The 23,258-nt window shown below is 43.4% G+C and overlaps 1 protein-coding gene across 1 annotated transcript; it reads right to left on the bottom strand.

Annotated features, from left to right (window-relative positions):
• Window positions 1–1,068: 1,068 nt before the first annotated feature.
• GSTO2 (glutathione S-transferase omega 2) lies at window positions 1,069–16,791 on the bottom strand. Its single transcript, XM_061163156.1, has 6 exons — window positions 16,621–16,791; window positions 16,226–16,334; window positions 14,160–14,382; window positions 13,163–13,264; window positions 2,754–2,860; window positions 1,069–1,341 (listed from the first exon to the last, which is right to left on the bottom strand). Exons 1-6 carry the CDS (start codon window positions 16,652–16,654, stop codon window positions 1,182–1,184), a joined length of 735 nt encoding a protein of 244 aa, XP_061019139.1. The 5' UTR covers window positions 16,655–16,791; the 3' UTR covers window positions 1,069–1,181.
• Between the last annotated feature and the right edge of the window lie 6,467 nt (window positions 16,792–23,258).

The following is a 23,258-nucleotide window of genomic DNA, read 5'->3' as shown; positions in this document are numbered from 1 at the left end:
TACCCCAGGACACATCAGGTGGCCGCTGCAGTAGGAGGGATTAGAGTCAGACCACTGGGAGGACCAGCAGAGGTGGTTGCTGATTTCTGGATGTGTGTGCACATGTGCTCAGTCATGTCTATGCAACCCCATGGATGAGAGCCCGCCAGGCTCCTCTGTCCATGGGGATTCTCCAGACAAAAATACTGGAGTGGGTTGCTATTTCCTTCTCCACTGAATCACTTTTTGTTGTTGTTGTTGTTGCATACCTGAAATGAACACAATATTGTAAATCAACTATACTTCAGTTTAAACAACCTTTTTTAAAAAGAGAAACCTTCCCACTACAAGGCAAGCAGCTCCAAAGCTCTAGGTTTAAAATCTCAACCAGGATAAGTGAAGAGATCAGGAGCTCTGGTGTCTTTGTCATCTTTATCACTCACGTGGCCCAGGCTTGGCACACAACAGGCAATCAGGGGCATATGTTGGGGTGACTTGAAAGCATCTGTGACGCAAATCCAACAGAACAACCTTTGCCTGTGACCGGGTTTAGGGCATGTGTAATTTTTTAAGGCAGGATGTCAACTCTAGAACATTTTGTGAGCCATTCTGAGCGCCAAGAGCACCGGTGATATTCTGACGTCGTTAGTGCAGGGTGATACTGGGTGTTTCATTTCCTGCTTTGGAATTCTTTCCGTCACAAGACCTCGGTGTCTCCCAGGCCCACAGCCAAAAAGTTGGAGCGAGAGTGAGACTCATGCACGCCCACAAGGACTGCAGCTCTCATCTGCCAAATGGAGAGTATGTGGACTTGAAGTGCTTTCTTCCTTCTCATCTCTCTCACCAGAAAGATATGCAGGGTACCAATCTGTAGCCACAGCATCAGTGATGGGGCGGCGGCCTTGAACCTCAGCACCAGCATCAGCACCAATAACCTGGAGGTCAAACTGGGGCAAAGGTCATCGAGCTGGGAGGCACAGGGTCTCCCTAAACATCTCTGGACATTAACACTGAGATTTCTAGAGAATCACTAGACGCTATGGGCTAGAGGAGTCATAAAATGATTGTCAGAAATGATTCTGTCTCCACGTTTATTTGGAACCTTACAAGAAAATGAAGAGAGACTGACTGCCCCACCAAAAGAAGTGCAGAATCACGACAGGCTTAGGAATTTTGGGTGGTGAAGGGATGGACTGCAAGGCTCAGCAACTTAGCCCGTAATCAAAGGCAGCGGGGTTGTTCTGAAAATAGAGATTCAAGAAGCCCAGGAAGGTGTTCTTATCGGTGAGAAGAGAACAGACTGTGGGATCCTGCTTCATGGCTGCAATCCAGAGCCGGAGCGTGGGGGTGTGGTTCACACAGCTGCAAAACAGGAGAGAAGCGTTAACCATTCTGAAGGTGAAGGGGGACGCAAGTCACTTTTTAGACTACAAGCTACAAGAGATGGGTTTATTAGGGCAACAGAGCTATCTTAGTTACTCCTATCAACTGAGCACAGTCACTGACTGGAGGAAAATCTGATTCTTGAAATAGCCATGTGTCTTTAGAATCACCAAAGTTGTTGTTTTTAACCCTGCAGTTAAAATAACTTGTGGACTGAGTGCTCTGGGGAAATAAGGTGTCTGTTTTTCACTGTTTACCAACAAAAAGACACATTCTTCAGTCATTCTCAGATTTTACTTTTGGGGGAATGGGAAAAAAAAAGTTTCCAAAAACACATTTTTAAAGAAATGAGTAAAACAATCATGAAACCTTGAAATAATGGAGCTGACTGGGCCCTTTCAAGGACTGATCAGGACGTGTAGGTCTCAGATCTGTAGTGACTTGCCCAGACGGTAAACTTGTTAATGGAAAATCCAGGAGGAGAGGGCTCCTAATGTGTGGTTCAAGTTCTGTCCCCAGGGGAGACAGGTTTTGGCGAGGTTTATGTTCTGACATGGTTTAAAATATCCAAGTCTGTGACATCTGACCTGCCCTAAATGAGGAGCTCATAAGATGAATCCTGGGTAAACTCAAGTGTGTGCATTATAAAAGTCCAGATGCAGTTCCGCCTCGGCAGGACTGCATTTCCCAACACCGGAATGGTCCGGCACCCGCCATGTGACCGGCTGGTGTGAGAGCAAAGCCAGCCCAAGTTTGAGTTCTGTGAGTGTCATGGGAACAAAGAACACGTCTGTCTGGGGCCCCTGTGTGGTCTCCCTCAGTCTACAGGGCAATTGCTTCTACTTCAAGCATCCTTACACTCGTATGGTGTGTGGCTGGCCATTTTGTTTATTATCTAACATCAAGCATACATTACTTTAAAAATCATTTGTTTTTTAAGGGTATGTCTATCTGGGGAAAGATTCCTCCGGTAACTAAGATGCCCCATAAGGGATGTGGGGTCCACTGGGGGACACAGCAGGACCAGGCGGAGGGCCACCGAGGGAGCTGCAGACTAGCCACCAAAACCCTGTGACTGAGACCGTCCACCTGCTTCTGCATTCACCACCGGCTATGCCGGATGGGTGGGGAGGACAGCCAGCAGGCTCTGAAACACGAGGGAGGCTTTTGGATGCAGTCTTAGCAGCAGAAACATGCATAAAGTGTGTGTCTGCAGTTAGTGGCATAAGCGCACAGGTGCATTTTGAACAAGGAAGCACACAGTTTAAAACTCTACATTCCACATTCACATGAAACATGTCCAGAGGAGGACAGATGGCACAGAGATCATTGGAAGCTCTGCTACCCAGTGCAACCCTAGGAATCTATGACCATACAGCTTAATGTCTTACTCGGCTATTCCATATACATCCAGCCGCTCAAACCAGGGCCAAAAGAGGTAATCAATCATGGATATACAATCTCCGCCAAAGAAGACGGTGTTCTGATAGCCAAGAATCTGGAAGTTTAAACAGAGCAAAAGCAAGTTAATTAACCCATCTGCTACTGTATTTATAGGCACTAAATAAAAAAATCAAATTAATTCCCAAAGAAGGAGACCCAAGGCTTGGAGTCGTCTTCCATTTGGTTAGGTGAATGCTTCTTCCCTTTTTCTGAGGTTTCCTCCAGCTCCTTTAGGGTTTGTTCTCCAGGCCACACTTAGCCCCGCCCTCCTTTCAACCCTTGAGTACGCCAGCGGCTCACCTGATTGGAGGATTTGGAAGAACAGCCCCACCTCTCTCAGCTACTCCTTGTTCTAAGCTTTCTAGGGCTCAGCCCCTGGAGAGGGGGCCCTGCCTCTTGACCAGTACTGCCCCTTACTGGGAGGGAGGGGCCACATAAGGAACCTCACTTGTTGTGGTCATGCTCCCCCCACCCATTCTCCAGGATCCAGTTTATCTGTAATAAAGGGGACACCATAGTCTCCACATGTCTCCTCTTTAGCCTTATTTTTCAGCCAATTCAAAACTAAGGCAAGGAAGAGCAGGGCTATCTGATGAGCTCTTTCAAATCCCAATACTGTATTTCTATTATATTTTCCTTTTTTATTTGGGCTTTTTGAACTTCATATGTGTTGGCCAATCAACATTATCAAATTTTTACATTAAAACAAAAGTTCTCATTCCCAAATGGGACAAATCAACACAGATAGATGAACCCTCAAGAAAGCAAACTCTTGACAGAGAGCTAGCCAAAGACAGTGGTGGCGGGGGGAGTGGGGACGGGGAGGTACTTGAAAATTTAAAAAGCAATAGTACTTAACAGAGGTTATTGTTGGGCCAGTTCTTCCCATTGAGAAAAGTATGATGCCAATTATCTAGTTAAGTCAAACAAAAGACTCTCTTTGACACACATAACTCATAATCAATTAAATACTTCCCTGTAGCAAAAGATCTAGATCCCTATATCCTTTATCTAGATTCCTATATCCTTTATCTGGGCTTCCCAGGTGGCGCTAGTGGTAAAGAATCCACCTGCCAATGCAGGAGATGAAACAGATGTGATTTCAATCCCTGAGTCAGGAAGATCCCCTGGAGTAGGGAATGGCAACCCACTTCAGTATTCCTGCCTGGAAAATTCTATGGACAGAGGAGCCTGGCGTGCTGCAGTCTGTGGGGCCGCAAAGAGTTGGATACGACTGAGCAATTGAGCACATGTCCTTTACCTAGATTTCAAACTTCCTCTCTCTCAGGCTTGATTCTTCATCCTTCAGGCCAGCTTGTTGCTTCTATGAGGTAGTCTAGGGGTGGAGTTAAGAATGAACTCTGGGGCTGGCAGACCTGGTCCTCACTTGGCCTCTCATTCAACATGAAACCCAGACAATTTACTCAGCTTCTCCTCTAAGCCTCAGTGCTCTCATTTGTATAATGGTGGTAATGTTAGTGCCCACATTAGAGGTTATGGTAAGGAATGATAGAATCATGCACAAATAAATGTGAGCTCTCATGATGAAAAATCACAGAGACCCCCAGAGGTTACATCTACAGCAAGCAAATCCTTCACCACCATCCTTCTCAGAGGAGAAAGCAAATCTTGGTACCCTAAAGTCTATGTCTTCATTATCTCCCAGCATGGCATAGGCGAGTTCCCCTGACTAACCTGAAATAATTGTAGGTGGCATCATTTTGTTTGAAGAAAGTGAAAGTGAAGTCACTCAGTCCTGTCTGACTCTTTGTGATCCCATGGACTGTAGCCTACCAGGCTCTTCCATCCTTGGGATTCTCCAGGCAAAAGTACTGGAGTGGGTTGCCATTTCCTTCTCCATTGTTTGAAGACGGTACTAAACGGCAGAGCCTGGCCAATGAATATTTAAAAGAGGCTATTTTCGATCATATGTAGTAAGATCTGATTTACAAGGAAAAGGAACAATCCAGTTTTTATGAATTCCAGAAAGCCCTAAACCTTCTTTATGTTCAGAATCAGATAATAATTACCCAGACATTTATCACTGGCTTTGAAATGTATATGTCCAGCTTATTATTGGCCTTCATGGCACAAATCAGAATGAATTTAAACTGACTGACTCTGGAACTTTTATATAACTCTTCTGCTTGACAGAGCAGAGATGCTCTTGAGAAAGTCCTTATCAAAACAGACCATATATGGACATTTATTAGAACCCATGATAAGTCCTTTGTTAAGGTGATGAGATATTTTGAAAATGAATAGCTGCTTAGTAATTGATGTTTATTTAGTATATTTTAAAACCTTTCATTTATTCAAAGTAAGAGTATGTCTTTGAATACATATGGTCATATAGATGCAGTGAAGTTTTAACAGAATGGTACACTTATTCATTCAGACATTAGGAATCATCGAAATTGCTTTACTTCTATTTATCAAGGAAGTCTGTCCTCTGCTTTTTTGGAATATCTTTGTAAAACTACCCTCAGCCGTGTAAACACTCATAGGGACTTCCCTGGCTGTCCAGTGGTTAGATTCCACACTTCCACTGTAAGGGGCACAGGTTCAATTCCTGGTCAGGGAACTTAAGATCCTGCATGCCCATGCAGTTTAGTAAAAAAAAAAAAAAAAAAAAAATTAAAGAAAAAAAAATGAGTCTTTTAAAAAAAAAGCACTCATAATGTAATTCAACCTTTATCAAGGTATTTATTACAATAAAAAGTCAAGATAAGTATATGGATGAAATTGATGTCTTCTGCCAGCCTCTCCCCTGCCCCTGTGATACATTTACACATTCCCTCAGACTTTCTTAAATCCAAATGTGACATCAAAATTCCTTGGAGTTCTTGATACAGCTGCAGATTCCTGAGCTCTGCCTCAAAAAGGCATTTCTCCACTAGATTTCATACAAAGCAAGTCTAAACATCCCAGTAGAAAAGCAGTCTTCCTATAAACCAAAGTCCCGGCTTCTCTACAGACACATCACAGTGACCCGGGGGCACATCCCGGCCAGGCCTCTATGGAAGCTCATTACTATCTTTGGGACCTTCAGCAGGAGAGCTCCCTTCTCCGCAAACCTGAGACATTCCAGACATGTAAAATGACCTGTCCCCTGAGAATCACAAAACTTCAGTACTGGAAGGGCCCCGGAATTCATCTAGTATAACTCCCGTTCCATTTTTCCATTTATTTATACCATGCTCACTAGACAAAGGATTGGAGGTGCAGTGTACAAAAATGTGTACACTAAAATATTAAATATGAGAAATCATAACACACTAAGAAAGGGAAAAATAAAAGTTAGAACATAAGGTCAAAATAAGGAAGGAAAATGGTCTCAGGCTATAGAGCCAAGGCTCCTGCAGAGTTCCTTAATAAATAAAGCTTTGAATTTGACTTGAGTTTCCTGGCAGTTCAAGCAGAGAGGAAAGCATGCTGGTGAGCTGATTCTTGTCTCCTGTGTGGAAGAGACTCTCACTTATAGAGAAGGAAACTCCATCCCAGGGAAGTAAGAGGGCTCTCTGGTTAGTGCCAAAACCAAGACAAAGACACCATTCTCCTAAGTCCCAGACTAGTGTCAACCCTGTGTCAGCTTCAAATATGTATGTTTGAGAACTGTAATCACAGAGGCTTTCCCAAGTCTCTTGTGAATTCTTTGTCTGTTCTTTAAACTTAAGTATTAGCAACAAGCTCAGAATCAGCAAACCCTGAAAGCCTCTTTCCTTCTGCCAAGGGCTGGCCCAGCTTTGAGAGTCCTGTGAGGACTCCCCCGACCCCCGCCTCGCAATCTTCTTCTTTTTCATTCTCTCTCAATCAGGCAACTAACTGACCGAGAGGTGAGATACAATTATGGCAAAAGAGCTTTTCAAAATTCTCTCCTTCCTGTCTCATTCTGGATAAGACGGTCTTCAGGAAACTTGACTTAAAATAGTTCTTCTGTATCCTCAGTTTAAATTGAGTCCCTTTTGTTGGTGTTCAGTCCCTCAGTTGTGTCCAGCTGTTTGCAACCCCACGGACTGCAGCACGCCAGCTTCCAACTGTCCTTCACTATCTCCTGGGTTTGCTCAAACTAATGTCCACTGAGTCGATGATGCCACCCACCCATCTCATCCTCTCACCACCTTCTCCTCTTGCCCTCAATCTTTCCCAGCATCAGAGTCTTTTCCAATGAGTCGGCTCTTTGCATCAGGTGGCCAAAGTATTGGAGCTTCAGCTTCATCAGTCTTTCCAATGGATATTCAGGGCTGATTTCCTTTAGGATTAACTGGTTTTATCTCCTTGCTGTCCAAGGGACTCTCAAGAGTCTTCTCCAGCACCACAGTTCTAAAGCATCAATTCTTTGGCACTCAGTCTTTTTTATGGCCAACTCCCACATCTTGACAAATTTAGGACAGTCAGAAGTAAAATAAACTGACAGTCTTAATTTCCTATGTCTTATCTTTCCTAAATGTTCTGTCATCAGGACAGGAAGCTGCAGCTTTGCCTCCACCCACTGAGCAGTGGCTACGTTAATAGCCAATGTCTTAAAAAACAAAACAAAACTCTGTTTTGCTGTATTTCTGTCACCCACCGGTCACATATAGTGATCATGGTTATCCTTAATGTTGAACAAATTTTCTCACAATGGACTCATTCTCAGAAACACTGCCCTTCAAGACGGCCTTCTTAGAGAAGATACTTCCCACCAAGGCCCTAGGCATTCTCAGAAGGCCACACAAGGCCTGGGGAAGAAACTGGGCCTCTAGCTTCAAGCCCTGGGACTTCCTTAATGTATTAACACATCTTTTGTTCAGATTAAGACGTGAGCTATTTTAGGAAAAAGCCATTTGACGTACTGGAATAGTAGAAAATGCTATTTTTTAAATTTCTCTGTTCTCCAGGTCACTGAAAAATGACTACAGATCCTTCTCTTGCTTCTGGATGTGACTCGGAAAAAGGAATGAGCATGCAAATAAAGAGGGAGAGACTAGTTGGTGACAGGTGAGTACTCTGTTTCCACCTCTGAACTTGAACCCTGGAAGGGCTGCTTATCTGCCTCGAAGGCCTCTCGGGCTCCCCCAGGCGGACAAAAGGAGGTTCCCGCTAGAGCGCGCGTAGAAAGAAGAAGCGCGCTGGGCTCCCCCGAGTGGCCATCGTGGTGAGGCGCACTGGCCAAGGCTCTGCAGCCACGAGGTTCACCAAGGAGGAAAAGGAAATCTGCAAAATTTTTTGTGAGGGGCAAGATTATAAACAGAAGCCCAGACTTCCTCAAACCAGACATCCTAAGAATCTTCAGTCTCCAGTCGGGCGCTCAAGTGCAGCGTCAATAACTGCACTTGTGGTCCTAATGCACCACCTGCCCTGCACACAGAGACGTCTCCTGGCTCTAACCAGGACAGCATGCTGGCTCTGACCTGGCTGGAGGAGGAAGGAAATGGTTTTTCTTGATGGAAACAGTTCTTATGAAGCAGAACCAGCCCACTACTATAAAATACGCAAAGCCACCTGCTGTTACATCAGCAATGCAGACCCTAACCAGAAGCAGAAATACTCAATCCACTCCAGGGCAGATATCTTTTGAGTTCATACAAGATAAGGGGAGATTCTCAAGATTTCAAATTTCAGGTGTCTGCTCCACTGACATACTATAGTTAAGGCTGAGCTAATGAAGATTAACGGATTCCCTTTAAAACAAACCAAGGATACAGAACAAATTTAGAGTATAGATAAAACCCACTTCTCTGGAAAGAAGCCTGAGAAGCAGGGTCTGTGCCGAACACATCCCTCCTGTTGGTCACCACTTACAACCAGGAGTTCTCCTGTGAAGATTCAGAATGCAACCTGTCAACATTTGGTAGGTGATCAAAGGACCACCCTGAAAATTCTATCCTGGAATCCCTTTCATAGGTTTAATTCTTCTTGTTGCAATATATTTGTAAGATAATAGGGGTGGAAAGCTAGTGAGGCAAGGCTTGACAAGTCAAATATCTTTAAAGTGATGGGTGGTAGATGAAAATATAAAAGCATATTATCAAATTTCTGAAGGGGGGAGAGGATTTCCTATATACAAAAGCAGTGGAAGAAATCACAACAGGAAAGATAGCACAATATTTTTAATGTTAAATTTCTATGTTACAAAAATGACAAAAAGTTAAAGCAAAACAATGTATCTTAAAAACAGGCCAATATCCTTTACATATAAAGTACTCTTAAAAAAATTAACAAGGAAAATCAGGAAGATCTTGACAAACAGATGGGTAGCAGACCATTTTCACAAATAAAACACAAAGAAATGGAATACTTTGGAGAAAATATACCACCTCACTATCAGTCAAAGAAATATACATTAAAGCAACTATGAGAAGCGACTGTTTCTCAAGACAGGCAAGTATCTTTTTAAATGAAATCTCCGAACAGTGAAAAGGGATTGGTTCAAAGGGCATTTTCCACACACGGAGGGTAGTGGGTATACATCACAAGTCTTGGGGGAAGCAATTTAGCAACATCCAGCTCTAGCTTCTAAACTGGTCATACCCTTTGATCTGGCAAATCTGTTCCTGGAAGTTTGGCCTAAAGACATATTTTAAAACAGAGATCAGGCTTTTTATGCAAAGGAGCTGCTGTTTCTGGGAGGCATGATTAACAATGATAAGCAACTGAAACAATCTAAATAACCCTAATGAGTGTGCTGGATACATAACTCTGGCTTATGCATATGGCAAATTATGCAGAATGAAAAGTGATTTTTTCCATCTTTAATAATTACACATGTAATAGAGAAAACTGTTCTCATTATTTTAAAAAAAATTTCAAACATAGAAAGCAGTATAGAAGGCAAAGGCTCTCCCTTCCTATCCTTGCTCTTAACCACTTTTCTTTCCCACCCCCGGGGCTAATCCCCTTCCAGTAGTAGGCACCAGCAGCAGTCTGATGTGCTTCTCTCCAGACATTTTTCTAGGCATTTATTTACATGTGTGCATATAACCTCAGATATGCAGATGATAACACCACCATAATGTGAAGAGGAACTAAAGAGCCTCTTGATGAAGGTGAAAAAAAGAGAGTGGAAAAGCTGGTTTAAAATTCAACATTCAAAAAACTAAGATCATGGCATCCAGTCCCATAACTTCATGGCAAATAGATGGGGAAAAAATGGAAACGGTGACAGACTTTATTTTCTTGGGCCCCAAAATCACTGTGGATGGTGACTGCAGCCATGAACTTAAAAGATGTTTGCTCCTTGGAAGAAACGCTATGACAAACCTAGATAGCATATTAAAAAGGAGAGACATCACTTTGGTGACAAAGGTCCATCTAGTCAAACCTATGGTTTTTCCAGTAGTCATGTACGGATGTGAGTTGGAACATAAAGAAGGCTGAGCACTGAAGAATTGATGCTTTAGAATTGTGGTGCTGGAGAAGATTCTTGAGAGTCCCTTGGACAGCAAAGAGATAAAACCAGTCAATCTTAAAAGAAATCAACCCTGAATATTCATTGGAAGGATGGTGCCAAAGCTCCAATGCTTTGGCCACCTGATGCCAAGAGTCGACTCATTGGAAAAGACCCTGATGCTGGGAAAGATTGAAGGCAGGAGGAGAAGAGGGTGACAGAGGATGAGATGGTTGGATGGCATCACTGATTCAATGGACATGAGTTTGAGCAAACTCAGGGAGATAGTGAAGGACAGGGAAGCCCAGCCTCTGCAGTCCATGGGGTCGCAAAGAGTCAGACACGACTAAGCAACTGAACAACAAAAAATGTATCTCAAAGAACTATAAAAATAACATGGAAAAATGAAGTTATATAACAAGCACAAATAAACCTTCAATTTTGATAATACTTGTTTGAAAGAAAAATGTAAAAGTCAAACAGGGCATTTATTTAAAAAGAAGAAAACGTTAGAGTATAAGGCTGCCAACTTAAACTGACCTGTTTGCTTGCAGATAACATGGAATATTATACACTGGTCTCTTGAATTGCTTATCACTCAAGACAACTCATAGATATTTAAAATATTTTCAACTCACAGAAAATTCTGATTGTACAAAATCATGGAGAAAAAATTGTACACATCATCTCTATTAACAGAGAGAAAACATCTCTATTAGAATTATTCTGAGAAGTTTCAATTTCACTAGAATCTCCAAGAGTCAATATACTGGTATCAAGAGGAATGTATCAAATAATTCAAGCCCAGCGGGCATCTTTCAGATTCTGATATTACCTATGTTGTAGTTATAATTCCTACTAACATTCTATGGGACAAAAACCAGTTCAAATCTGGAACAATATTGCATACTCAGTGGTCCTTAATTAGCCCTGGCTAGCCCTTAACTAGCCAGAATTTCACTGATGCTACTTATTACATCTGAGAGGGTCATTAACAAGATTAAATAAGAGGACGTATGCAAAGCAACTTTAGCATCATGCCCAGCACAAAAATACAGGTTCACTTCCCTAGAAGAACCCAAACAAAGGAACTGTGCCTCCATTGTAATATTATACATCTACTTAGCAATCTGTAATTTTCAAAGTTCATCCATCATTCAAATGCAGAGTAGGAAGGAGATAGTTCAATGTATGTTTCCAATTATCTTTGAATTTAAAAGATTTTGTTTCAAGACTCCTTTCCCTAGCCCAGCATTTAACATGTAAGAAGGTAACCAGACATGATAAAATCAGTTCAGCTAATCTTTGAAAATAAATACCATAAAAATTCTCTATGGGCAAAAGCTATCAAACTTCTTTTTGAAAGCACGGTCCCCCTCCCTCTTCAAATTCAAGCTTATTAGATGTCTTGTTAAACACAGTGTTGAAAGCAGGGCTGGTCTGGCTGAAGCAGGGTCTAAAACCACCACCAGACCTCCTCTCACTGGGCGGTCCCTCTGCAAAACTTGTGAACACACCTTTTAAGACTCTTTCATTCTATGAATGTGGAAACGAAGGCACAGAGACGTCCAGAACCTTCATCAAGGTTCTGGAATCCCATAAAGCCAAGCCTAGGATCCAAGACTCTTTCCACCTCATCCTACTTGCCTCCTCAGAGTTAAGACCGCAGTCTGTGTTCTCAGGACCAAAGGCTGACATTTCTTACACATGATGCTGAATCCATAAATGCTGAAACTATATAAATCTTAAACAGGCAGCTGTAACTGTAAATAAATTTAACAGCTTCCACTTCACAAAAGTCAGATGGAAGAATATTAGTAATCAGCCTTCTTTTAAGGGGATAAAAATAGCGTTCCCTGGCTGCCGAAGGATTACAACCCACCCATAGGGGAATTTATCAGTTTCTAGAACAAAGATAAAGGAAGTCAAAGGACCACCTTCCAGAATATAAGAGAGGTACAGGGTAAGTAGCCCTATTACTGCTAGATACATGGAAGGTCTAGTAACAGAGATTGCTCCTTGATTACCCATAGACACTTTCCCCTTCTTCTTTTTTTTTTTTTAACATTTATTTATTTGGCTGCTCAGGTCTTAGTTGTGGCATGTGAGATATTTTTAGCTGTGGCATGTGGGATCTAGTTCCCTGACCAGGGATAGAACCTGAGCCATCTGTATTGGGAGCATGGAGTTTTAGCCACTGGACCACCAAGGAAGTTTGTCCCCCTTCTTTCTTAATTACAGAACTCTGATTTTATGCAAGGTGGCCCCAGCTAAGAGATTAAATTTCCCAGCCTCCCCTGCAGATACTTATAACTCAATGACTAAGTTCTGGTCAATGAAATTTAAGTAATCATTGGACAGAACTTCTAGGAAAGCCTTTAAAGGAGGATGGCCTTTTGCCAGTTTTTTCCTTTCTGTTGTCCTTTCTGTAATCTGGAACTTGGATGTGACAGCTGAAGTTCCAGCCGCTATTTTGTTATTTTGAGGATGTAAGCCTCGCACTGAAAATGACAGAACAGGAAGAGAGAAAAAAACCTCAGTCCTTGGTAACCTCATAAAGAAGCCATCAAAACGGCCCTATACTACTGTACCTCTAAGTTCATGTGTATGTGTGTGAAAGAATAAATCCTTATAATTTTTTTAATCAATACTAGAAGCCAAACACAACCCCTAACCAATATTGACCTTGGACTCAGAAGCAGAAGCTACAGAATCTGTGCGGAGATAGGTCAGGAATGTGGTGATTCTGGGAAAGGAACAAGTTCATCACATGCCCTCCCCTACCCCTAGCCAGATTTTCAAGAAAAATTCCAGAGGAGGTTAGTGGAGCTCAAGTACCCCCAAGTCAGATGACTAGTAGTTGAACTTACCAAAGTCAGACAGGAAAAGTATATAAGTCTGTGAAAGCGGAGGGTGTCAGGGTGACCAGGGTGTGGACCTGCATCACTTTATCCACCACATCTGGCCAGGAGAGGGCCCCATTTTTACCTCTTCCAGGTTGCAGAACTCCTGACGCAGGGCCAGCTTCAGATCAGCGCAGTCTCTCCCGCATCTCAATGCTACCAGACACTCCTTGGTCAAATGCGGGACCTGATCGGAGGATACAGGTTCTGAGCAGAGAAGGCGGACAGCACTCCGCGCTCCTGCTTCGCCTGACAATGCAGCCAGAGCTCTGTCCCTCTGCCAACAGCGCCACCTGACGGCGACCTCTGTGGTTTCAGGAATCCACGTGTCACAGCACACTGGTGAACAAGGTTACTTGTTCAGCTATTTCCATACTGTGCCATCTTAGGTGGGGCATTTACCTTCTTTAAGCCTCAGTGTTCTCATCTGAAGAATGGACACAAGAATAGTACCCACCTTAAAGGGCAGTGATGAGGATTAAACAGATTAACCTTTATAAAAGAGTTAGAACAGTGCTTGGCACATCACTAGTGCTCCATAGACACCAGTCACTAATATCATTGAGTCACTTTGGTTTCTTTAAAAAAAAAACTATCATAAAATTTCTCCATAACATTCTCTCCCAATATCAACAGTTGTCCCCTTTTCTCTCTTCTTCACATTTCCTGGACAGTTGGCACTCTTGTTCCCCATAAAGGGTAATCTCCTCCTGTGCATTACCTTTTTCACACCCTGATATTTTTTTCACCTGAGACCTTGGAAATAGTTCCTTCAAAGTATTTTCACTCTTTCAATATTCCTTGTCTCAAGTTACACAATCATAACTATGCCATAATCATAACTCTTGAGGCTGCTAGTTCCACTAGAAAAGTAGCTATTGGCAAAGACTTTAACCTTTAATATCAGAGGTCACAGCTTTACTATAATTCCACACCAGTTATCCTCCTAAGGCACACACAGGTATTAAAACAAATCAATTTCACCAATGATTTGACTTTTAAAATGGATTGGAGTTTGAGAAAGACATACAAAGTAAAATAGAGTGTTAAGTGTTTTTGTTTTTGTTTTTAAATGGATATACCTTATAGAATAGTTCCAATAACATCTTTTGGCGAGCTCGCTCATAAGGGTCATATGGGTACAGCTTCCTTCCAGGATAAGCGTCATCCAGGTACTCACAAGCGATGACAGATTCATAGATCAGTTGACATTTGCTGTTCTCCAGGACAGGAATTTGGCCAAAAGGATGTTTTGTAAAGTACCATTCAGGCTTGTTTCTCAGGTTAATGTTGATAACTTCATGTCTTATAAAGCAAAGGGAAAACAGGACAGAACAAAAATGAGAGGATTAGGCAGACACTCATCTTTTTTTTTTTCAAAGTGCACAAAGACCCCATGTGAGATCTTAGTTTCTAGACCAGGGATCAAACCTGTGCCCCATGTAGTACAAGTACAGAGTCTTAACCATTGGACTGCCAGGGAAATCCCCAGACATTCATCTTAAAAGCAGAAACAATCAATCTATAAAATTAAAATTTGCAACAAGTTTTTTAAATTGAGGTTTGTACAAAGAAAAGTACATAACAACATCATTCTTCTTTTCAGCATTAGGATGTGTTCGATGTTTTCTATGCCTTATCCCATTTGCTCTCCATGATTCCCATGAAGTGAACTGGGGAATCATGATGAGGTGCAAACAAGGGAAGGCAAAGAAATCATTTAACACATCCCTTCTGAGAAATAAGGCTCCTTGTGGTTCAATCTCTTGCCCAATATCAACCACCAGGAGGTAGCAGAGCCAAGATGGGAGGCCAGGCAGTCTGACTCAGAGCTCACAAGCTTAACCACGGCACCACAGATTTTAGTACATTTTAAAATCTGAAAGTACAAATCTGACATCTGGAGACATTTTTTCGTTTGCCACAACTGGAGGGAGAGCAATCTACGGGCATCTAATGGGCAGAGGCCAGGGATGCTGCAAGATATCCAACAACACACAGGACAGCTCCTCCCCCTCACCAAACACACACAGCCAAGAATCATCTGCCCCAAATGTCGGCAGTGCTGAGGGTGAGAAACCCCGCCCTAAAGAAGGATTTCCATCAATTCTCAAGCTGCCACTTCATCACTGTAGGTAAACATCAGTCTATTGTTATTTTTCTTTTTCCTTTTTTAAAAAGTAAACTTTGGGCCAACTAGAATTGAGCAAGAGGGAATAACCTGGAAAAAAGCCATAGACACTCCAGAGAGCAGAATTATATAATTTTTTTTAAAAGCCTCTGTAATAGTCTCTCCATCTCTATAACACAAAACTCTGAAGTCATCCCCTGATGATACACACTGGAGGCTGGAGTAACACTTGAGCTTTGAACTGGCTCCGTGCAGCCTCCCCCATTCCAGTAAAGTTGCCCTGCCTTCAAAATCCAGACCTCCTTTGCAGGAGTTAGTCTTGAAAAATTCCTTCTATGACCGGTGTGCACCCATTTTTCAGGTGTGTGGGAAACCTCTTGATAGCAGTCCTTTCTATTTCTTTGTTTGGAACTATTTGTTCATTCATTCAAAAAATAGTTTTAAGTGCCTATTATTGGCCAGGTTCCCTTCTAGCCCATGAATAAGAAAGACAAAGTCCCTGCCTTCAGGAACATACATTTGTGTGTGCATGAGAGAGAGAGACAGTGTGTGTGAGAGTGTGTGTGTGAGTGTGGGTGTGGGTGTTGGTGGAGGGGGAGGGGCAGTAGAAGTGAGGCTGGGGAGTGTGGAGGAAAAACAGATAAGTAAGGAAACGTTGTTAGTGCAATAAACGGAACAGAACTGACCTGAATATACCTGGGGTGGGATCTGGGCTGCATTTCATAGAGCTGTCAGAGAAGGCCTCCGTAGCCTCCGCGGTCCCCTCTTTCACAAACTTTAGGGAAGAAACCCAGCTCACCAGAGCCATCATTTCAGTTTACTCCGAGTGGTCCTAACAGTTTCCTGCAGAGACCTGATTCTGCATTTCAGGATGGCCCACTCAAGAACCCATCTGCCCTCTGCTAACCGTTTACTGACTTCGTCTCAGAAGAAAGTCACAGAGAGCCTGTGACACCTAAGCGGGGCGCCCCAGATGGTGAACGTTTCCGAGCGCCTATGGGGCCTCCCGCCGCTCACCTGATGCCTTTGGCCCGGAGGACCAGGCGCGTCCTGTGCGCGTAGGGACAGAACCTCATGCTGTAGAGGCGGATTACGCCTTCAGGGACCGGCCCTGGGGGGCAGCTCCCTGCGGGTGGAGGGGGGTACGGGGAGGCGGATTAGCCCTGTGTGGAGAGGGGCTCACGCGCCTTCCCAGGAGGACCCCACGAGAGTCGCGGGCCTCCGCCTCCCGGGCCCCAGAGAGGACACTTTTTTTTTTTTTTTTTTTTTGCACGTGGCTTTTTTGTGGAGGAACCGCGATCCTCCTCGCCGCCGCGCTGGTCTGCGAGTCGAGGACCGTCAACCGCCTCTCCAGAGTCAACATCCAGCCACCCGGCACCCCCAGCCCGCGGGCAACTGTCAAGAGGACTCACCTTTCCCCAAGGTCCTGGTCGCGTCGTCAGTCATGCTCTCCCGGCGTCTGCGCAACGACCAACGCTCACAGTCTTTGCTGTGAGGCTTGCTGCCTCCGGCGCAAGGTCCAAGGACAGCAGGGTTCCGGCGCGCCCCGCTGGCCCCAAATGCAACTTTGGAGCAACAGGGCCCTGGCGGGGTCGTAAGGAAGTGATCCAGGACGGCAGCTAAGATAATTCAACCTGAGGAGACAGAGCCCCAGATTCAGAAACCAGCGTAGCAGGAGTGGGAAAAACAAACCAGCCTGAGAAGTAGCCCTTGCTTTGAACTCAGAACATCCTGCGCGGCTTTCTCTCTGCATCAAGAATCTGTGAAGAACAGGCATGTGAATTCCACTTATTCCAAGGGAGTTTAATACAAATTGACCAGGCTGACACTAACGTTTTCTTTCTCATTCGAAGCCCTCCCTCCTGGCCATACTCTGTACATGAGTGTACTTTATCTTAAAATAAGGCCAAGGGTTTCCCTGGTGGCTCAGTGGGACAGGACTTGGATCTCTGATCAGGGAAGATTCCATATGTCCAGAAGCAGCTGAGCCCATGCACCACAACTATTAAGCCTGTGCCCTAAAGCCTGGGAACCACATGCCATCCAACCATCTCATCCTTAAGTGTTAGCTCTTTATTATCATCTGCATCTCTCTCAAGCAGAGGCCACATGGATGAGAAGCCCAGGCACAGCAACCAAAGAGTAACCCCTGCCGCTTGCCATCTATGCAGCAATGAAGACCCAGTACAGCCTAAATAGATTAATTCATTATAAAACAAGGCCAAACTTCTTCATCATCTAGCAGATAAGGAGAAAAACTTAGTGTTAAGATCTTGCACAGCCCTAAAGTGTCCCTTTAATTTTATGTCCTCACTACTTTAGTTCTAGCCTTAATTTATGAGATTTTACTCTTTACGAAAAACTGATAATGAATAGGAAACAAGATATCTAGAGGCACAGACAAATCTGTGCGCGCTCTTCAACTCCCAGTATACATTTCAGAGCAGACCCTTTTTAATTACCAAGGACATACTGCCAACAGCCCAGCAATACAGAGGTCACTTGGATAGCTCTTACATCTACATGAGATAAAGGGGGTAACTAGCCTTTGCTCTGACCCTAAATCACTGCAGATGGGGACTGCAGCCATGAAATTAAAAGACGCTTACTCCTTGGAAGGAAAGTTATGACTAACCTAGACAGCATATAAAAAGCAGAGACATTACTTTGTCAACAAAGGTCCATCTAGTCAAGGCTATGGTTTTTCCAGTAGTCATGTATGGATGTGAGAGTTGGACTATAAAGAAAGCTGAGCACAGAAGAATTGATGCTTTTGAACTGTGGTGTTGGAGAAAACTCTTGAGAGCCCCTTGGACTGGAAGGAGATCAAAATAGTCAGTCCTAAAGGAAATCAGTCCTGAATATTCATTGGAAGGACTGATGCTAAAGCTGAAACTCCAATACTTTGGCCACCTGATGTGAAGAGCTGACTCATTTGAAAAGACCCTGATGCTGGGAAAGATTGAGGGCAGGAGGAGAAAGGGATGACAGAGGATGAGATGGTTGGATGGCATCACCGTCTTAATGGACATGAGTTTGAGTAAACTCCGGGAGTTGGTGATGGACAGGGAGGCCTGGCATGCTGCAGTCCATGGGGTCGCAAAGAGTCATACATGACTGAGCGACTAACTGAAATGAACTGACTGGTGCGTAGAAAAGAAACAGTCAGCATACCCATGTCATGTGAGAGCTTCTGGTAGACAATGAAATGACTCCTGATCAGGTAAATGTGACACTCGCATAAAGGAAGTATAGTATTTCAAATAGTTGACTTTCATATAAACAGATTCTAAAGGGAAAGGCCATATGAGGAATGTGAAACTCTCTAAACTCAAAGTAAATTATACTAACATGTATTTAATGCTTTATATGTATTAACTCACTAAATCCTTAAAATAATCCTACAAGTGTTCTCTTCTTACCTCATTTAAAAAGACAAGTAAACTGAGGCTAGCAAGGTTAAGTCACTTGTCAAAAGCCTGATAATTAGTAAGAGGTGGAAGGAGGTTTATGAAGCCTGGAAGTTTGATTTCCAGGGCAAGTCACTCCATCTAGAACCTTAATCTATACCAGAGATGGGCAAACTTTTTCTGTTAAGGTCAAGACAGTAAACATTTTAGGCTTCTTAATCCATCTTATCTCAGCTACTCACCTCTACCCTCGTAAGGTGAAAATAGCCATAGATAATATGTAAATAAATGGGCATGGCTATGTTCCAATAAACCACTATTTATGAATAGTAAATTTGAATTTCATATACAGGTATATTTTAACAGACTATTTTTTAGAGCAGGTTCACAGCAAAATTTAGCAGAATATAGAAAAGTTTCCTACCAACCTATCCCCACACATGAACAGCCTCCCCATCAACATCCTGCATCAGGGTGGTACGCTACTTATAATCAATGGATCTATATTGAAACATCATTATCACCCAAAGTCTATAGTTTACATTAGGACTCACTCTTGGTGAATTTCATGTAGTTTTCACATGTTACAAATTATACTTCTTCACTGAAATGTTTTCCCCTAACTATTCTTAGCTCTTGAACTGCAAAGAAATGAGCAGTGGGCTCAACTTGACCCACTGGCTTTAGTTTGCCCATCCCTGGTATGCACTGATGATGACTGGATTAGCAACCAAACTGAGGATTCCATTTGAAAAGTAAAAGGTTCCTGGGTCCATCTTTCTACTACACTAGAAGAGAATGTATTTTCACGTTGTGTCTCCTTATTCCCACCTTTTCAATAAAACCGACTCTGAGAGCTGGTAAATATTGTTATTAAAAATACAGCTGACCCTTGAACAACTAGAGATTTCAGGGCACTGGTCCACCACTGTCAGCCCTTCACATCTGTGCTTCTACACCTGCAGATTCAACCAAATGCAGACCATGTAGTACTGTAGCATGTATTCAGTGAAAAAATCCATGTAAACATGGACCCTTGCAAATAAAACCCATGTTGTTCAAGAGTCAACTGTATACTTGTATTAATATATGGGAAGTAACGGGGTGAAGGGAGAAGGCAATGGCAGCCCACTCCAGTACTCTTGCCTGGAAAATCCCATGGATGGAGGAGCCTGGTAGGCTACAGTCCACTGGGTCGTGAAGAGTTGGACACGACTGAGCAACTTCACTGTGACTTTTCACTTTCATGCATTGGGGAAGGAAATGGCAACCCACTCCAGTGTTCTTGCCTGGAGAATCCCAGGGACAGGGGAACCTGGTGGGCTGCCGTCTATGGGGTCACACAGAGTCGGACACGACTGAAGCGACTTAGCAGCAGCAGCAGCATGGGGTGAAGGACTATTTGATGTAGTCAGGGGAGAATGGACAAAGGGGTGGAATGTCTTTCCTCTGAAGGGAAGGAATATTATGTCAAGGTTCTCACTTGGCTCTATATTCAAACCCTGACCTTGGCACTTAGGCAAGCTATCTAACCTCTTTGAGCTTCATCTTCCTCACCTGTAAAATGATGGGTTTTGAGTATCAAATGCAATTGTTCAGGTGGCTATCCTCAGTATAGTAAGAGTTTAGTCTACTTCAAAATTAATGATTAATCCTAGTGAATACGGACACATTTTTAATAGTATAGTACATTCTGATTTTATATCCAAAAAGATAAAATGCACTGCAATTGAGCTTTGCCTTGCACATCAGAATTAAAGTTCAACTCAGAATGCTTATTTCACCAGTTACCTATTTAACAACAATTGAATGGGCTGAATGCTTCAGGTTACATTTCAGTTTTTAATCTTACCATGGAACAATATGGTTACCCTAGAAAGATTTTCGTTATGACATTTAAGTTTAATCCTATTTTCTCTTTGAGACTCAGTAATTACCGCTTGGAAATCCTCTTTGCAAATTTCCCTTGTTTGTTATTATATCATGTTTACACCTCTATTATACTGAGTCACTCAAGCAAGGAATAAATGGTAATTAGGCTTCATTAAACCTACTCCAAATTGGTTTCCAGAGACTGGAAATATGATCGGATCTGTTTTGAAAATGTGGAGATCTTTAGTCCTGGGTGAAGAAGTCTTAAGCTTTCTAGGAAAAAAAAGTGCCACCACAGAAATAATCTTTTCACTCTATTTACATGAGTCTCTGTTTTGAGGAGAGGAAATGGGGTTTGCATTTTGCAATTTTTCAAAATTGTTTTGTCATACTAATCTTGGATAGTGGAAGAACTTGGAAGACATTCCTCTTAATATTTCAGAAGCTTGATTTACATGACAGATTATGTTACTGAGAGTTCCACTATTGTTCACCAAGTTCAAAGAGTTAGACAAGTGAGGAAAATGGCTCTTTTACAAATGGGCCTAGATTTAGGACCTGTTTCCAAGAAGTTAGGATCATAAAGAATCTTGTATTCTAATGTCTCTGGGACATTAACTAAGATTACTAAAGTTGTCAGTGGGAGAAGCATCCTCTTTGCAATGGGGCGGGGTCAAAGGAGGCTTTCTAAGTACTTGATTCTCCTTTCATATCCCTATTTTATAACTTATGGGATCAAAGAAAAAATTAACAATTTTCCACTTGAATAAGCAATGGCAGATTTTCAAGATCCTAAAATAAGCCAAAATCAAACATTTGTAAAATCAAACAAAACACATTGGGTTTCAAAAAGGAATGTCAACACTTCTGATATAGCCCAGGCATAATAGCGGTGTGTCAAAAAGGTGGATACAGTCCTCTTCCAGCTTACTGTTTAAAACCTAACAGTTGATGAATGAAGAGTCTGGGGCAGAGGTATATTCTTACTTTCAGAATGATCTGAATGACTATAAGAGCTCAGACTGGATTTGAATCTCCTTTTCAGCATTTAACTAGCTGGGTGACCCTGGATGTATTGCAACTTTTTATGCCTTAGTGTTCTCATGTGTAATTCCGAGCCAATGGTGCCAATACATCATGTGGTTTGGGGAGAATTAATTCAGACAGTAGATGACAAGGCTGTATTACTTAGGATCCCTCTATTACCTAGTAAGCATTCAACAATAGCTACTATTTTTATTATCTGAACTTAGCATGGAAGACCCATAGTTCTGACAAGACAGAACATTCCTGGGGACCAAATGCCCCCGACTGCCAGTGCCCTGTGCTGTGCTGTATTTAGTCGCTCAGTAGTGTCCGATTGTGACCCCATGGACCTCACCAGGACCCCACCAGGCTCCTCTCTCCGTGGGCTTCTTCAGGCAAGAATACTGGAGTGGGTTGCCATGCCCTCCTCCAGGGGATCTTCCTAACCCAGGTCCCTACAATGTAGCTAAAATAGCGATGCCCAATGCAGGGCTGACAATCAGTGATATGGAGTCATCTTTACTTGTCTCAGTCAAATCAGAAAATGGACAACTTTCCCCCCCTTTAAGTTAAAGGTATTTGCTTTAAAGACCTGTTTCTGATTCTCAGAATAGCTTTTTTTTTTTTTTTTTTTTAATGTTAAAATCTTTGATGAAACTTTGGTGAAGGCAGTTGGGCTTTCGTCCAAAAGTGTTAGGCAAAATTAAAACTCGGCAATCCCATTCTGGGTCCCCAAATTCGTGAAAAGTCTCAAGATTCAGAATTGACCTTGAACCCCTCTCCCCTTCAAATGCTACGCAGGTCCCAGCAACCCACCCGGTGCAGGCAAAATGACAGACACCCCCAAAGCACCTCCCGGCGCGCGGCAGACGGAACCGGATATGGAGCGGAGTTGGGGGGGGAGGGGGGGGGGGCTGTCGCAGAGAGAGGCGGGGCCCAGGCGGAACCCGCCCCTTAGAACGCGACTCTATCCGCCAATTGGCCCCGGCGCCCAGAGCTTCACCAATCCTCCAAGCCTTTGGAAGCGCTCCAGCTGAGCGGTGCAATGCTGAGCTAATGGGCGGCTGCGTTACAGCCGTTCTGGGTACCGGAATCTTGGATCCCAACGGGCCTATGGCTGGCCAAAGTGGAAGCTGAATAGCGCCTGGTCGTGGCACCTCAGCGCCCGGGTCTACATCCGACTGAAGTCCGCCCGCAGCCGACCCGGGCTTGTTGGGTGGGGCAGGCGGACGGCAGCAGAGATGGGTCAGTCCGGAGCGTGGGCATTGGTGGCGGCGGAGGTGGGCGGCTGGAGACCTTTTGTGAGGTCAACCAGTTCGCTGCTGCCTCCTAGGGTGCGGCCCCTAGGTCGCCTGCATCACCATAGGGCGAAAGACCCATTTCATAGGTGTACTCCTGGGCCCACCCGGACCTACCGAATCGGAAATCCAGGGATGAGCCTTAGGGGATTGCTAGGCGCTCTTACTTTTAAAAGAGTATTAGGGCAAGTCGAAAGCCTGCTCCCTAGTTCTGATGTAAGAGCCCTATACTGGGTATGTTCTCCAGCACTTTCCTCCAGCCTCTTAAGACTTCAGTTAACCTCAGGACCTTAATTGAATCATCTGTAGAATGAAATGATGTTCTCCGACCTACTTTCTCACGGAGGCGATGTGATAATAGAAAGTGAATAGTGAGAAGCCCAATGAGGTATGGAAGTGTATAAAGACATTAGTATTTCCGAATTACTCATCCAGCTTTAGAAT

Source organism: Dama dama, chromosome 15, assembly GCF_033118175.1.
Source record: "Dama dama isolate Ldn47 chromosome 15, ASM3311817v1, whole genome shotgun sequence".
Taxonomy (NCBI): domain Eukaryota; kingdom Metazoa; phylum Chordata; class Mammalia; order Artiodactyla; family Cervidae; genus Dama; species Dama dama.
The sequence above is the reverse complement of the archived record's forward strand: the minus strand, read 5'-3'. Positions and strand labels throughout refer to the sequence as shown.

Bases quoted from the DNA above. Each gene is read 5' to 3' on its own strand.
- GSTO2 (XM_061163156.1), bottom strand. From the start codon at position 16,654: ATGACTGACGACGCGACCAGGACCTTGGGGAAAG. The intron at 16,335-16,620 runs GTGAGTCCTCTT...CTCCACCCGCAG, and splicing joins GACCAGGACCTTGGGGAAAG to GGAGCTGCCCCCCAGGGCCG. The intron at 14,383-16,225 runs GTGAGCGGCGGG...TTGCTTTATAAG, and splicing joins CTCCGGGCCAAAGGCATCAG to ACATGAAGTTATCAACATTA.